The sequence below is a fragment of the Cheilinus undulatus genome, linkage group 6 (genome assembly GCF_018320785.1).
Source record: "Cheilinus undulatus linkage group 6, ASM1832078v1, whole genome shotgun sequence".
Taxonomy (NCBI): Eukaryota; Metazoa; Chordata; class Actinopteri; order Labriformes; family Labridae; genus Cheilinus; species Cheilinus undulatus.
Window position 1 is genome coordinate 47524768 of NC_054870.1, and position 17348 is coordinate 47542115.

At 39.0% G+C, this 17348-nt stretch overlaps 1 protein-coding gene across 2 annotated transcripts; it reads left to right on the forward strand.

Moving 5' to 3' along the window:
• The first annotated feature begins 2312 nt into the window (after positions 1-2312).
• LOC121511399 (serine/threonine-protein kinase ICK-like) lies at positions 2313-17213 on the forward strand. 2 transcript variants are annotated; one of them, XM_041790060.1, is made up of 14 exons: positions 2313-2537; positions 5072-5339; positions 5527-5581; positions 7065-7186; positions 7280-7359; positions 7763-7895; positions 7983-8154; positions 8681-8848; positions 9913-10299; positions 13343-13551; positions 13842-13984; positions 14307-14423; positions 14523-14630; positions 16628-17213. In XM_041790060.1, the coding sequence occupies exons 2-14, from the start codon at positions 5239-5241 to the stop codon at positions 16777-16779; spliced, it is 1947 nt and encodes a 648-aa protein (XP_041645994.1). In that variant the 5' UTR covers positions 2313-2537; positions 5072-5238; the 3' UTR covers positions 16780-17213. The 2 variants fall into 2 exon arrangements, with proteins under 2 accessions (XP_041645994.1, XP_041645995.1); XM_041790061.1 differs by lacking the exon at positions 2313-2537 and adding an exon at positions 2563-2942.
• The last annotated feature ends 135 nt before the right edge of the window (positions 17214-17348 follow it).

Below are 17348 nucleotides of genomic sequence, written 5' to 3' on the forward strand. Positions count from 1 at the left end.
ATAGAAATTACTAAGATGTGACTAAAACTTTAATGCATTTCAGTTAGACTAAAACTAACATTAAAAAATAGCTGCCAAAATTAACACTGTGAGTAAGTTTTACCCTGAGTAACTGAACTGCACATAGTACATAGATCTCAGGTTTAAATGGTCTTGAGTTGAGTTCAGCTCCCAGAGTGTAATTTTAACTGCATTCTGACTGAAATAGTCTTTAGTGTTTGAGCTATTTAGCAGTGCTGATCTACCAGTGTTAGTTTAATTCTCTAGACAGTCATTTGATCTTAACTGTGCCCACTGTAGTTCCAAATCTGGGGGGGATGTGTGGGAGGAGTTTCCCTTCATGCCCTTGAGCAGAGGATTTTATATGTGTTTAGTTGTGTTTGGATGTTTTCTGCTGTACAAGAATTCTTGCTGGGGTCCTTTTTGCTTGTGTCTGGTGGATTGTTGCAGTTTTTGATGTGAGACACATTTGAACCATGAGAGGACCTATCCACCAAGGTAGAGTCGCCCTTGTGAACCAAAGTGCTCCTACAGGGCACATAGTGCATTAGTAGGCATTGCCTTGCTATGAGGTTGGCTCTCAGCTTTGTTCTTGCCAGATAAGACCCACCTTGCTACAGAGTTTCAAGAATTACTGAGGCTCAGTCATTTTGTAAAATATTTGAGACTTACAAAAGTGTAGTTAAGTGGTGGGAATTGTATTTTTTTTAGGAATCCAGGTCATTTGACTAACCTCAGCAAGAAGAGACTATTCTTTCAAACGGCTCTGTGCACAGTACCACTTTGGCTTCACTTGACCTGCCAAATTTAGCAATGCCAGGACGTATGGTTGATATTTGTGCTTGTATTTTACTCTAATTATGCTTAATACTTTTGAAATAATTAAAATATCATGTAATTATTTTTGGAATATATACTTTCTCCCCAAAACATTTTGCGGGTCAGACGAAATCTGCTGACTGAGCTGACTGTGGTGTGCCTGTGGTAGAGTGATGTGGAAAAAAGATCATGTACACTTATCAATCATATAAAACTCAGACCCAAACGAAATACACAGTAATAAATAATAATAATAATAATAATAATAATAATAATGATAATGATAGAAAAAGTAATATAAAATGGCTCTCAAACAGGATCCGGATTTTATCGTTCATGTAAAAGTGTTGTCTCTTTGAGCCGGCTCATTCATAAACAGCCAGTCGCTACAGTTTAAATGTATGTAGTGTAGACCAGTATAAACATTTACACTGTTCAATTTAACTGTGTACAAGTTCTGATTATGCTGCTGATTTTGAAGTGTATTTTACTTATTTTATGTGTGACTTTACCTGGACAACCTGGTTGGAGATCCATTCTCTTGTTGTTATTTCCAATAGGGAAAGTTCATATTTCACTGCAAAATTTCCTCAATTGCTACTAAGTATTCACTCAGTACTTAAAGTAAACTTAAATACTTTTTACTTGAGTGGATTTATAGACCAGTGTTTTTAGAGATCAGTATTTAAGTATATTTTAAATAGAATAAATGTGCATTAACTCAAGTACAAAATTGAATCCCCTTAAGTAACAAAACGGGAAAATTCATTCAAAGTATAAATAATTAGGCAAACTTAAGTCGTTTTTAATCACTGGTCGAAAAACGCGTTGTTTTTGTTACAAATAAGGTATACTAAACTTATGTTGTAGTTTTCGTATTAAAATTGACTGAGAATGTCGCTAAAGAAACTTTTGAACAAGTACAATATACTTTAAAAATAATCAACCGATAACCATTGCCTTATCTTTCCATTCTTGCCCATAGACATAATATACGTACATAAAATATGTTCTTGCTTTGCGTTTTTCGCAACATTTTTGGACCGCATGCTTTGCCATAGATCCAAGAATTGTCCAAAGAAGACTATGAAGCAAGAGCGTTCATAGTTATTCCATTCCGCGTTTGTTTTACATCCAGAAATATTTGTATTTCCTGCAACGTTTTTTTTGTAATTGATAACCGTATTTTGTAACATCTGAAATATATAAGCGAATTCAAACATCTCTTATGTGCTCCGTCGTTGAGTGTTTGAAGCACTGCTACGAAATTGTTTGGATATCGCCAGAACTTTCTGTTAACACACTTTATGTAAGCTAAAATAGTTGTTCAGAGTGCCTAAATAATAATTCAATTAAAATTGTAAACATAGTGTAGCTTAAATGTGCATTTATCATCGTTATACCGCATGTATTTGGGTAAAGCAGACATTTTCGTTTCCGTTTCGGGGATTTGTCTTGTCTTGTGTTGTATCTTTGGTTAAGGAGGAGAGCTGTGATTTGTTGCAGTTAGCTGTTTTTATACCAACGCGAGATTGTGATGAACTGTATTATAAAAAACGGGCCTAGATGAAATCATATTTATTTAGTCTGTTTTTCACACTGGAGGCGGGTGTCTGTCTTCTAACGCGAACATTCAGCTGATTATTCCTTTGAAAATTTTCGTGCACATTGATCACGAATGCTCGGCTATGTGTTGTTGTCGATTTGACGTGGGGAGGGTGAGTGTTGTTTTATGCTTTTGGTTTTAAGTTAACCATACAGTCAACCGGGCCGTTTTTTTTTCTAAGTGGAGTTATTTTTGCAGCAGCTGGGCCAACACCTTCAGCTACATCACACAATTAAGCTAGCGTTAATTGTATCGATTTGCTATCATTTGCTGCACGAGGCGCTGGTATTAAATGAACATAAACCCAGACATCGAGTCACAAAATTCACCTAAATCAAGTGTAAGTGCAAGTAGCGCGCATTTAATCCGAACAAATTAACGCTGAAGTGCTGAAATGTCATTACGTGGTTAGCTTTAATACTGCGCAATTAACGCTAACTAGCATAAAATACACAACCAGTAACAGTACAGATTCTCAAACAGGACAAAACATTATCACAGAGGCAACGTCATTCAGGTAAAATGACTATTATGGAAACAAAGATTTGTTTTCCTTTTACCTTGCTTCCATGTTTTCAGTATGTTCGCTGAGGGACAGGGGAGATTCAATAGAATATTTTTTTCATCCATGCAAATGTCATCCACATTTAATTTGTTACATTACGTCTTTTTTTTCAGGCACATTCTCTTTGTAACTAGAGTTTTTCCTCTCAACATTTGATTCAAATCTTTATTTTGAACATGTTGATAAAACAATTGAAGAAGATGCACTCCAAATATTGGAATACTGTGGAAAAAGTTCATTTTGCTTCCTGTGATTTAATTCCAAAAATAGACACTTCCATATATTCTAGATTTATCTCATACAAAGTGAAATATCTGAAGACTTTGTTTTGTTTTAATTTTGATTATAACAGTTTACAGCTCACAAAAATAAAAAAATCCACTATCTCAAAATACTGTAATATCACTGAACATCAGTTCCAAAAATGGGTTTTATATTGCAGAAATATCAACTTCATGGACTTATACACTCATTGACTGGGGCTATTTTGCAAACTTGACTTCATTAGTGCGTTGTGGCATGGAGGCGATCAGTCTGTGGCACTGCTTGGTTGTTATGAAGCCCAGGTTGCTCTGATAGCAGCCTACAGTTTGTATTGTTGAGTCTGGTCTCTCTCATCTTCCTCTTGACAATAGCCCAGATATTCTCTAGGGGCTCAGGTTTGACTAATTGGAAGGCCAGTCAAACCCAGTAATACCACGGTCAGCAAACCAGTTTCTGATAATTTTGGCTTCACTGTGGGCAGGTGCTGAGTCCTGCTTGGAAATGAAATCAGTACCTCCATAAGGCTTCTCAGCAGACAGAGACATGAAGTGATTTAAAATCTCCTGGCTGATGGCTGGACTTGATAAAGCTGGGTGGACCGACAGCAGTAGATGACATGGAACCCCAAACCATCGCTGACTGTGGAGACTGAAAACACTGGAGTTAACCACCTTGGATATTGTGCCTCTCTGATTTTTCCCTCAGACTCTTTGACCTTGATTTACAAATGAAATGCCAAATTGACCTTTATCTGAAAACAGGACTTCAGACCACTTAGCAATGGTCCAGTTCATTTTCTCCTTAGCCCAGGTGAGACACTTCTGACCTTGTCTGTGGTTCAGAAGCGTCCGTGGTTTAGAAGTGGCTGGACACGACACTTGTAGCCTGTTTCCTGGACGAATCTTTGTGTCCTAGCTCTTGATCTATTGACTCTGGCCTCATTCTACTTCTTATGAAGCTCCCCTAAGTTCTTGAATCTGCTTTGTTTGACAATCCTCTGAAGGCTGAGCTTATCCCTGTTACTTTTGCTCCTTTTCTTACCACACTTTTCTCTTCCAGTCAACTTTTCACAAATATGCTTTGATACAGCCTCTGAGAACAGCCTGCGGTTTCAGCAATGACCTTCTGTGGCTTACTTTCCTTGTGGAGGATGACAGTGATTGTCTGTGGACATTTGTCAAGTCAACAGTCTTCCCCATGATTGTGGTTGTGTGAACTGAACCAGAGTAAAAGAATGAAGGCTCAGGAAACCATTGCAAATTGGATTTTTCCACAATATTATAATATTTGAGATAGTGGAATTTAGATTTTTGATACTTGTAATCATTAAGATAAATGAAAAATAAATACATTTTTTTTATGATATACAATTTTTTAGATGCACTTGTATGTATGACAAAAGCAGTTAACAGTGATAAAGTAAACCTTAGCATTATCACCAGCTAACCTGTTCAACGAGATGCAAACATTACATGTTTAGGTAAGAATTAGGATCAAGTTAACACTTACTATCCTACATCTACCTTATACAACTATTGCCCAATGCCTAACCTGTTTCAATATATGCTCAGATGTAGCAAGGATTTGGAGGATGGATAGAGCCTTTGTCCTTTATACAAGCCTGTATTTTTTAGGATAAAGTTCACAAGATGTAGTTAAGACATTAACTTCACAAGTTTCTTATTTGTGTGACTCTTAAGTTGGAGGTTGGCTGGCCAAGTCAACTCTTTCTTGGTGTATTAAAGGCTGCCTATGCTCACTTTGATTCATTCTATCTCTTAACTAATGTCACTTTTTTCAATTCCTCACTGTTTCAGCTAGAGGGAGGCAAGTCCATGACACCATGAGTCCTCCAGCTCTGCCTGTGGTCTTCTGCTGTTGTCACAGGAAAATCTGGCTGCATTCACCAGCAAGAGGCAAACACATCTTGATTTCCTACTAATAATTATCTGCCTCCTCTTAATGCTATGGAAGGACAAGCATAATGAATAGATACACCACCATCAGACAGCTCGGGGATGGCACCTACGGCTCCGTCATCCTCGGACGCAGTCTGGAGTCGGGGGAGCTTGTTGCCATAAAGAAGTAAGTGTGCATTACAAGGCAGTGTGTCTGTATGATTTGGAGATCAGTACTTGGCATCTCTTACTTTGGACTTCTGTTTTTAGTTTTTTACTCTCACCTTGAATTTAAACAGGAATCTTCTGTGTTTGCAAATTTTGTAAGTTGCTGCTAACAAATACGGTTTTTCATTTTAATTTTAACTTTCCAGAATGAAAAGGAAATTTTACTCTTGGGAAGAATGCATGAACCTCCGTGAAGTTAAGGTGAGTTATCGAGAAAACGGAGAGAAGAAAGTTTAGTCGTATGGAACCACTCTGGTTTTGAGGAGTCAGACCTGGAACAATAACTTTAAAAGTTTATATCACACTTGTAGCTGCCTCTTAAGGCAACATAGAAAATTTATTTTATAATTTGAAACTCTTCTATTCTTGCACGGATATAGATTATATTGTCTGGGCCAATCCCAGCTGTCATGTGGCAAGTTGAACCCTGGACACCTTTGTCTGGTCTGGTCTGGTTGCTAGTTAATCACAGGGCTGTTGTATAGAGACAACCAGGCACACTCACATTCACACCTACGGACCATTTTAGCGCCACAGGGACTTGAATCAGGAACCTTCTTGCTGTGAGGTGACAGCACTAACCACTGCCTCACCATGCAGCCTATATATTTTTCCTTGTTTGAGCAGCCCTTCTGTTTTTACTGCTCCAGGTCACCGACAGATGTAGCATTAGCACATGAGCTAGTGTTACTATTTCTGGTTTTCATGTGACCCAAGCTTGCTTGACCTTTCAGAAATGCTACTCCTGCTCATCAGAGTAAATCCATAATAAAAAGAATGTTTCTCTTAGCCTGAATAGAAATTAAGCTGTTTGGATTTGACGGTGTAACATTTGACAAGATTAATCTGTGCAGGTGAAGGGTCATTTTCAAGTTTTTCTATCTTGTAGGGATATGAAAGGGTTTTTTTCCCCTCACAATGGCACACATACACAAGAGTGACCCAAACCATTTAAATATTGAGTTTAATGTTTAATTTGAAGCATGCCATAAACAGTTAAACAATATTTTAGTGTTTTATCCTGTTACTCTGCTTGGGCTGACTTTTTATTTTGTGTGTTTTATGATATATAAATAATTTCTTACTTAACCCAAACTTTGTGTTTCTGTTTCACACCAAATCAATGTCCCAATTTCCTCCCAGCTCAGAGTCAAACACCAGCTTTGATATAGAAGGTGATTCTTGTGTGCTGTTGATTTTCAGCTCTGGTTTCCTTCCCTGGCCTACACCCCCTCTCTCCTAGAGCTTTACCTTACCGCAGATAAAAACTCATAGCACAAGCTGGCCCTTTTAGTCCTGCAAATTAGATTATAATCCAGGCATGTCACACCATAAAGTCAAAACCTCATTACAGCTTCCCCCTTTACTAAAATGTAGCATGGTTAATCCTGAATCATCCCAGTGCATGGGAAAGAAATATGTCTCCTCATCCTGCTTTTTGTTCTACATTTATTTTCCCTTTCAGAAGCAAAAAAAAACCCCACCTTTGCAGAACTGACCCCCAAACTACACCGGCCCTTATTTAGCCTTATTTGAACCGGAAGTTTGGCTTTGTAGTGGTAGGGTGTGCTTTTGAATGTGCTGCAGTTACCTGAGTGTATTTCCAGCATGGGTAGATTAATTCTGTATGCTTACCACTGCATTTTACAGTTTTTAACACCATCATGTTTCTTTTTTCTTTCAGTCCTTAAAGAAACTCAACCATGCTAACGTGATCAAACTTAAGGAGGTTATACGGGAAAACGATCACTTATACTTTATATTTGAGTACATGAAAGAAAATTTATATCAGCTAATGAAAGACAGGTAAATATATCTGTTATTTTTTACATTACTTATTCTATATTTCAAACATTGATTATATATTTGAGTTTTTTATGTGTTTTCTTCTCCTTATAGGACTGGATTGTTCCCTGAATCTGCTGTAAGAAATATTATGTTTCAAATACTGCAGGGCCTTGCTTTCATTCATAAACATGGTAAGGTTGTCAGCATTTTTAATCTTGATATGATGTGTAAAAACATCCAAGAGGTTATTACTTTATGTCGGCAATTGTGTGATTTTTTACAAGTATCATACCAGTTTTTTGTCTGTTTGTGGAGATCTCTGTGGATAATTCAGTTTAATGTAAAGTTGATCTTTGGTCATATTATCAGCAAAAAGCTTTCAATGCTGAAGAGAAAACGCCTCAAAAGGCCCCATACTTTTGCAAAATAAAGTCAGTTTAGATTATTACTAACAAGAACTCACCTTCAGGTTAAAGTTTAAAGTTCTAGTGAGTGGAAATGCCTGTTCATAACCTTACTGTACTAAATTTAAGATGGCCTTACTGATGTTTTGTTAAACATATGTCTGTTTTGTCCTGCCTTGTAACTTTTCAGGGTTTTTTCACCGGGACATGAAACCTGAGAATCTTCTCTGTATGGGCCCAGAGCTGGTGAAAATAGCCGACTTTGGTCTAGCCAGAGAAATCAGATCTCGCCCACCGTACACAGATTATGTCTCCACTAGATGGTGAGGAAACCTGTCGCACTCTCACTTGAAAGCTTTTTTTAATCACTCAGTGCAATTAACTCTTTGTGGACTTATTCTTCAAACCAGGTACAGAGCTCCTGAGGTGCTCCTCAGATCCACATCCTACAGTTCACCCATAGACCAGTGGGCAGTCGGTTGCATCATGGCCGAGCTTTACACCCTCAGGCCTCTTTTCCCAGGCTCCAGTGAAGTAGACACCATATTCAAGATTTGCCAAGTCTTGGGGACGCCAAAGAAGGTGAGGCTCTTTGCATGTGGACTAAATAAAAAAAATGCAGACCCAGTAGCTCTCTTTATGTACTTTTTATTACAAGTTTTCTTTGTTTGTTCATTAGGGGAAATGTGAGATTGATAAATACATGTATTTACAAGCAGTTAAGCACATAATGCCACCATTAAAGGGGTTATAGTCTGAGCTAAACTGAACAACGTATGTTGTAAAGCTTTATGGTTTTTAACATCTGCACTCAGGATGGGGGGGGGTTAAATAAATGTTAAAGAAAGCTACAGTGGGACCCCTGGAGAAAGCTACAGGCTCTTTGTATTACTGTTCTTTACGTGTCAAAAAAGCAGAGAAAAATTGCAACAGCATAAATCATCTGAATCTGCACATGTTTTAGTCTAATAACAGTTTTTATCACACATTAAAGTGAAGGTAGTTGTTTCTAGATGTTTTTTTCTTGGAATAAGTAAAAACATGGTTATTTGCTAAATGTGGCAGTTCAACCCTAAAACCTATAATTCAATGTGTTGTCTTCCTCTAGAACGATTGGCCGGAGGGATACCAGCTAGCCTCTGCTATGAATTTCCGCTGGCCTCAGTGTGTCCCCAGTAACCTGAAGACACTGATCCCTAATGCCAGTCCTGAAGCCATCCACCTGATGACAGACCTGCTGCAGTGGGACCCCAAGAGGAGACCAGCTTCTGCCCAGGTAAATTCTGACCTACTCTTCGAGTACTTCCACTCATTAAAGACCCTGTAGAGTAAAAACAAATTTGTATTTAGGTTTGTTATATGATAGATCACTGTGTTATGTACCTCCATGTCAAATTTCAGTCAAATAAAGCATCTCCAAGTTTATAAAATTAAGCTTCAAATCATGAAAAATGAGGCAGTAAAACCTGCTCCAGGATGGTGTGGGAGTGTCTGTTGAAGGAGCTGAAGCCACGCCCACTCAGGAGAAATATAAACCTCTCAGATTTTAAAAATGATACAATCTGAATGGAGGAAAGCACTCACGCCATTAGCCTGTCTCTTGACCTTTTGTTGACCTTAGAAGAAGAGACAAAGTCTGTTCAAATGTCTGCTATGATGCTTTAAATGACCCATAGATCACTGTGGCTCAGTACAGTCCAACAGACTGTACTGAGATGAACTGCGCTGTGATTTTAGATTGTGGCACACTGTGATAAGGAGTGGCTCATAGATAAGTTGAATGTGTTTAACAGGCCCTCACATAGCTAGCATGAGCAGCTATCTTTTATTTAGAACCACAGATGAAGACACATACAGGCAGGGTAGTCTGCAGCATTAACCCCCTCACTCATGGTGTCATACTTGGAAAAATACTTTCCCCTAAAAACATAAACCAATAAACAAAACATGCATAACTATAACTTTGCAATGAAACATGAACAGTATAGAATGGTACAAGAGTGAATTCCTTTGCACAAAATAATCCCAGAAGTCCCTACTCCAGGTGACTGCTTCCTTCCACAATATTGTAGTGTTAGAGGGGCAGGCTCATTCTCTACTGTGGGCCCATGACATCGTGAGCCCACATATTGGCCCCACCCACATGAAACCAAGCCAGAAAAGAGGTGAAATGGCCTAAATCCAGAATTCAGTTGCATGTAGATCTCAGTGTTTTCACATGTTTACAGCAACCATATTCCAACATTTCTAGAGTGTTAAGACAACAACTTTGGATTTCACTTCACAGGGTCTTTAAGGGCTTAGAATAAAAGCTAATGTTTGTCCATTTCATCTTTTCAGGCTCTCAGGTACTCATACTTTCATGTGGGTCAGGCTTTGGGGACTCCGCAGCAGATCCTGGAGCAGGGCCGGCCTCAGCCGAGCCTCGTCATGCCGCTGCAGGTTCCTCTACAGCCACAGCCGACGATGCAGCACCAACCGCTGCTGCTGAAACCAGTGCTCCCTATGCCGCAGCCTCCTCCTCCAAATCAACACTGCCCCCCATCCAGACCTCTCCAGCAGATCCAGCCCTCCCCTGTACCGCCCGCCGCCCAGGCGGCAGTGTACCAACGGCACACAGAGCTGGTACGAGAACAGCAACCGAAGAACATGCTGAAGCAGGAGCAGAGTGAGGGTGTGCCACAGAGCCACCTCCCATATATTGTTGACAAAAGCATTCAGAGCAAGGTGAGTGTGGCGCTGCTTGTTATAGGAAGTAAAAATGATTATGTAAAAATGGAAGTCAAAGCTAAAGAGTCTGGTGGTACAATCACTTTCTTTTTATATTATCTTTTTTATGGCTTTGTCTTTATTGGATGGGAAAGCTGGAGAGAGACAGAAAACATGGGGGGGATTATGTGAGGGAGAACATGCACCAAACAGTGCAAGGATCAGGATTCAAACTGAGGACAAGTGTGTTGAGGACTACAGCTTCTGTTCAACTTCAACTTCAACTTTATCGTCCCCTGAGGGAAATTTGCTTTGCAGGCAGGTAAAAACATAAAACATAAGACAGACAATCACTTAAATTTAGATACGACACTGAAATGGATAAGTACACAAATACCTTGAAGGACAACTGAAGGGAGAACCATCATTACATAGAAGTGAGAATAGAATGCATCATAACTGTTCACCTTTAAAATTTAAATTCAGTTGTTTAATGGCTTGAGTCATGAATGAATTTTTCATCCTGTTGGATTTAGCCTTTGGTAATCTGAATCTCCTGCCAGAGGGTAGGAGCTCAAACTCAGCATGGAGAGGATGATCAGGACACTGTATGAGCCTTAGAGTTTACCCTCCTACAAAAGATTGTAGACAGATCAGGTAATGTAACACCAATAATTTTACTGGCAACTTTAATAAGGTGTTCTAACCTCTTTTTATCTCCTAATGAGAGGCTGCCAAACCAGGAGATGATGGCAAAGGTCAGGACAGACTCAGCCATGGACTGATAAAACATGACATTAGTTTGCTGCACACACCAAACTGGTTGAGCATCCAGAGGAAGCACAGTTGCTGCTGTGATTTTTTGTACACAACATCGGTGTTTTCATTAAAAGACAGCTTATTATCGATGACCACACCAAGGTACTTAAAGCTGGTGATGCGCTCCACAGTCTTCCCCTTAATTACAGTTAAAAGTGGTCGGTTTGAGTTCTTTCTAAAATCTATGCACATGTCCTTAGTTTTTGTCACATTTAGGTTTAAAAATGAATCATCACACCAATGAATAAAATCATCCACCACTGGTCCTGGAGCTGTGTCCTCCCCCCTGCAACAGACTCACTATAACTGTGTCATCCGCAAACTTCAGGACATGTCATCCTGGATGGGAACTTCTGCAGTCATTAGTGTACAGGATATATAAAATGGGTGAGAGGATGCAGCCCTGTGGAGAACCAGTGGAGGAGAAGAGGACGTCAGACAGAGCACCGTTCACTCTGACACATTGTGATCTGTCTGTTAAAAAATCTAAAATCATCCAATAATACTAAGACACAGGTTAAAATTTGAGAATACTTTAGAGGCTAAAATATGGGGCTGGATTGTGTTAAAAGCAGAAGTAAAATCTAAAAACAGTAAGTGTGCATGGGTGGCTGGGCCTTCAAGGTGTTTAAAAACAAAATTAAGAAGAGTCAAAACAGCATCATCCACCCTTCTTTTACTCCTATATGCAAATTGAAAAGGGTCTAAAACGTCCCCCGAGGCCTCCACCAGCTCTCTCAATTCATTTTTTTTAAAAGCCTTCACAACCAGTGAGGTCAGGGCTGAGGTAGGTCCTAACGTTTATTTCTTTGTTCTTACTCAAACATTCAAAAGACTAAATTTTTAGGTCTAAAAAACATATTTGAATATCTGTATCGGTATCGGCTAAAATGAATTTGTAAATACCGGCATATCGGATATCGGCAAAAACACAATATAATTCATCCCTAATGATTATATGTGTGAAAAAACACTAACCTGATAAAAAGTTGTTCTAAAACTGTGAGTATAAACCATTATGGCTTATTTCATCCAATATGTATTAAATAAGGACTTGTAAATAAACAGGGAAAATACTTCATTCTGTAGAGGCTGTTTTAAAACTTAACTCTCTAATCAGCCTTTCCCAAACATTAGTATGCTGTGGCCTTATTTGAGACCTGAAAGTCTTCTTAGACCCACCAAAACCCTTTTACAATCATAACACAGGATTTACTTTTTTTAAATCTTTTTTTTTTCATAAACAGGAAATTTCATTACAAAGGCTTTGCCTTCAGATACATTAACAATACACGAAAAGTGCTTGTGGGCTCACAAAGAGTCACTGCCATGAATTTTGTTTTAATCAGGCATCTGTAAGGACACCTGAATTTTCTTTTGTAATATTCACCTTTGTACATGTACTTTGTGGCGCAGAAAACTTTTCCCAACCAATATCCTCAAAGGCACTTATAATTCTTAAAATCAGGGAGCGAGCTGCACAGTGGAATATTTAATGGAGTGTCACCAGTCAAGTCAGCACTAGTTACACAGTGACACCGGTTGTGTTCATCAGGCAAAAGAAATGATCCAAAGGTGACATGATTTTAAACTTCTGGTTGGGTTTGGTGACTTTTAAGTCTTAAAATAAAAGGATGTAATCAAAGCATTTTATGATCATTTTAACCATTTAAACCATGATTTCATATTTCTTTTGTTTCCTATAATTTTTAGTTATTGTTAATGACCTCACGGCCCACCAACAGTACCTCTAGGGCCCACACTTTGGGAAGCATTGTTCTAGATTATTCCTTTAAGAGAAGTAAGTCAGTTTAAAAGCAGAAGTTTACTGAAATGAACTTTCTCTGAACTCTTAAGGAGAATGAATATTAAGTATGTTTTTTTAAGCATCTAAATATGAGAGTTTTAACACTTTAATCCTTACTGTACCTCACTGTCTATTCACTTACACTGATCTGTGCCTCATTATTGTAGCTTCAGGACCCACCATCAACTCCGTAATGAGAGATTACAACCCAAATTTCTGATATTTTTGACCAATCACATAGATGTAATGAAAAATAGTTCAGTTTAGACCTCAGACAGTACAAGACATCTGACCAATCGAAGAAAGAGGACCAAAAAAGCACATTTTAAAGAAGTTTTAATGGATGTTTGCTGAATTGATGATGTGGCAAAGCTGTACCAGGGAATACTCTTCTCCTGTGTGGTTGATGTTTTAATTCTTTTCTTGTATTTTTAGCAATCAAGAGAGGAGACAGAGAATTCCAACCTCCTGAGCTATCAGCTGAAACCTAAAGGAGGGCGGAGACGCTGGGGTCACGGCACAGGACACCTAAAAAGCGATGACTGGGACGACTATGAAGACACTCACCTGACATCCATCAGTATTCTTGGGAAGAGCAACTTCTCCACGGAGAAGACGAGGCAGCAGGAGGACACGATGAGCAGGTGAGGCTGTGGTCTGCTGTCACATGGTTTTACTTCTCTTTATTATGATTTATGTCACGATTTGAGAGTAATTCCAGTTCTGTTTGTCGCTTTGTTGTTTCACTTCCGTTGTCTCTCTACAAAGAATGTTTGTATTGATAGAATCATCCGTCATAATAATGGTTAAATTATAGACTGATAGCTTTTGGGAGATGGCATTTTTTTTCAAATATATATAGTTCCATTGTCCAGAATCACCACGTGCAGATTAGTCTCTCCTGTGTGCTGTTAAACGCCCTCCTGTCTTTCAGATACGGAAATGCTCTGGATTTCAGTCGACCCAAAGTAAAAGACGATGCACCTTTGAACCTGAACAAGTCATCAGCCTACCAAGAGCCATCGAGAACCGCTTCAGCTAAACAGCACTACCTGAGGCAGTCCAGATATTTACCTGGTAAATCTTAAACTGAATGTATCTGCACTCTGACATGCTCTCTCACAGTCATCATATTTTTATTTCAGCTTGGCTTTATTTTCCGTTATGTGTGTGATGGTTCAGCAGGAAAATTCACAGGATTTCTATGATAGTCAGCAGAATTTGGAAAGGTTCACAACACTGAACCCCTCTTCTTCCTGTCATGAACTTTCCCATAGCAATAGCATTGGAAATTTTAATGAGTCAACATCTTCAGATAAATCTTCACTGGTCTGTGTTACTGTAAGATACTGTAACTGATACTGTAAAATATCTGATAATTTCACTCTTTCCTCTCCAGGCATTAGCACAAAGAAGAATGTGGCCATAAATGCCAGTAAAGACTTCACTGGCAGCCATCTTTGGGGAAACAGCAGTATTCCCTTTGGAGGGACTCTGCCAAGCAGAGGAGCTCACGGTAATTTTACAAGACTTCTTTTTCCTTCTAGTACTCTGCTACCATTGCAGGTTTTTGCTTCCAGTGTTCTGAAATGAATGGATCTATTTTTGTTTACAGGTACAAACACAATCCCAGGTGGATACATGCCGTCGTTTTACAAAAAAGACCTCGGCTCTGCCGGTCACAGAGGGCATCAGGGTCCTTCAATGGAATCAACAGCATCAAGTGAGGAGGATTTTCAGCGCTTTCTGTGTCACTCTGCTGTCTTTCTTTGATCTGATGTGAAGTTTTGATGGTGCACAAACATCAGACAGTGGCTATTTTTAAAAATCAGGTTGGGCTGTGATGCAGGAGTGAACAGTATCAAAGCAGTTTCACAGAGCTGACTGAATTCACCAGTGAAATGGCTTTTTTTACTAATACTTTTTTCTGAAAATATAAAACGTAAAATTTCAAACAGCAGATCATTCACACACTGAGAGAATGATACAGGACCTTTTGGTTAATGATATATTAGTGTTGTTCTTTGTTTCCTTATTGAAATCCCCATTGACACCATCATATACTTTTTCCTCCTGGGGTCCAGCACATAAACAGTTGTCAATAACAAAAATTTGACCAAAAAATGTTTTAGTGTTGATTATTATGGCTTACAGCTCACACAAATTAAAGATTCACTATCTCAAAATGGTAGAAAAAATCACAAAACATCAGTCCAAAAAAGGACCCATAGAGAAATGTTGTCCCTCCTTTATGTTCTCAGTAGTTGCTTGGTTTCTTTTTAGCACAAATTACTCCATCTATGCAGCGTTGCATGGAGCCAATCAGTCCGTGGCACTGCTGGAGTGTTATGAAGCCCATGCTGCTCTGATAGTAGCCTTCAGCTCATCTGTATGATTGAGGCTGGTCTCTCTCTCATCTTCTTCTTGACATTTCCCCAGAGATTCTGTATGCGGTTCAGGTCAGACCGGTTGGCTGGGCCAATCAAACACAGTTATACCACAGTCAGCAAACTAGTTTCTGATAGTTCTGGCTTCACTGTGGTCAGGTGCCGAGTCCTGCTAGAAAAGGAAATCACAATCTCCATAAAGCTTCTGAGCAGATGGAAGCATGAAGGGCTCTAAAATCTGCACCAACAGCAGCAGATGACATGGCACCCCGAACCCTCACTGCCTGTGGAAACTGACAACACTAGACTTCAAGCGCTCTGGATTCTGTACCTCTCTGATCTTCCTCCAGACTCTTGGACCTTGATTCCTAAATGAAATGTTAAATTTACTTTTGCCTGAAATCAGGATTTTAGACTACTTAGCAACGGTCCAGTTCCTTTTCTCCTTAGCTCAGGTGAGAAGCGTGATGCCCATGGTTCAGGATTGGCTTGGTATCAGGAACACAACACTTGTAGTCCATTTTCTGGACCTGTCTGTGTCTCTTGGTGGATCTTGATCCACTTACTCCAGCCTCCGTCTACTCCTTGTGAAGCTCCCCTAAGGTCTTGAATCTGCTTTGTTAGACAGTCCTCTGAAGGCTGAGCTCATCCATGTTGATCGTGCACCTTTTCCTACAACACTTTTATCTTCCTGTCAGCTTTTCTTGAATAAGCTTTGATACAGACTCATGAGAACAGCCTGTCCTTTCAGCAGTAACCTTCTGTGCAGTCTTCCTCATGCTTGTGTTTATGTGAACTGAACCAGCATGAGGCTCAGGAAACCTTTGCAAAATGGAATTTTCCACAATATTCTAATAGTTTAAGATAATAGACTTTACATTTTTGTGAGGTGTTGGCTGTAATCATGAACATTAAAACCAGAAAAAGTATTGAAATATTTTCCTTTGTATGAGATGAATCTAGAATATGTGGAAATTTAACTTTCTGAAGTAAATCACGAGAAACAATGAACTTTTACTATATATACTAATTTTTTCAGATGCACCTGTATGCGTCACCTCAGGCTGGGCCATGAAATAAATCTCAGATTTTGTTTTCACTTCAACCCATTTTATTATTAAAAAAAGAAGTTTTTCTCTTTTTTTCAATGACATTTGATAAATGTAAACTGTTTAAACGTATGAAAAACATACTTTTTGAGGGGAGAAGAGTCAAATGAAGGCTCAAACCACCCTTTGATGTGAGTGTGCACAGAGCCTTTACAGCTGTACAGAGAAACATAATAACCAGCTTTGTTCATTGTATATCATTTTAATATTTTCTGTTTCTTCAGATTATGCAACATGGCAGTCTGGTCGGAGTCACATGAGCACCTCTGCCAGCACATCAATGGTCAACAAGAGCACCTCCGGTCTGCTGCCTCGCCCTCCAGTCCAGACCATCCACGGGCGGACAGACTGGTCTGCCAAATACGGACACCGCTAGTGCCCTCCACGGAGCTGTGAGCCACGCTCCTCATTACTCTTTCACCTCCAAAGAGTAGGCCTAGTTGTTTTATAATCAACCCTGTACATACATCTTACACAGCAATAATATCTCATTTTTGTTAAATGTATAATGGATGTTTGTGAGTTGTAAAATATCAAAGTGTATGTGTAAAGCTAAATGCAATGGGCCAAAATTTGAGCCTAGATTTGTTCCTTTGTGTTTTTTTTATTTTGTATTTCTCTATCTTAACTACTGTCTGGATTTAAGGCAGGGTTTACATTTCAGTAATATTATCAAATGCAAGTTATTGCCACATTGTGCAATTTTTTTTTTTGCAAGTAAAATGGCCCAAGTTAATATATTCTACTCGGCCTTTGAGTGTGATCATTGAATTACCAGTTATTGAGTATAAATAAACTTTTAACTGGTCACCATCAGCTTCAACTGGTGTATGCTTTTTTTCAGTAAACACTGAATGGTTGTGTATTATCTCGCAGTAAAGTCTGCATATGTGGCACACAGCTTAACTGGTAATTTAATCTCCCACAGATTAATATGTAGGATAG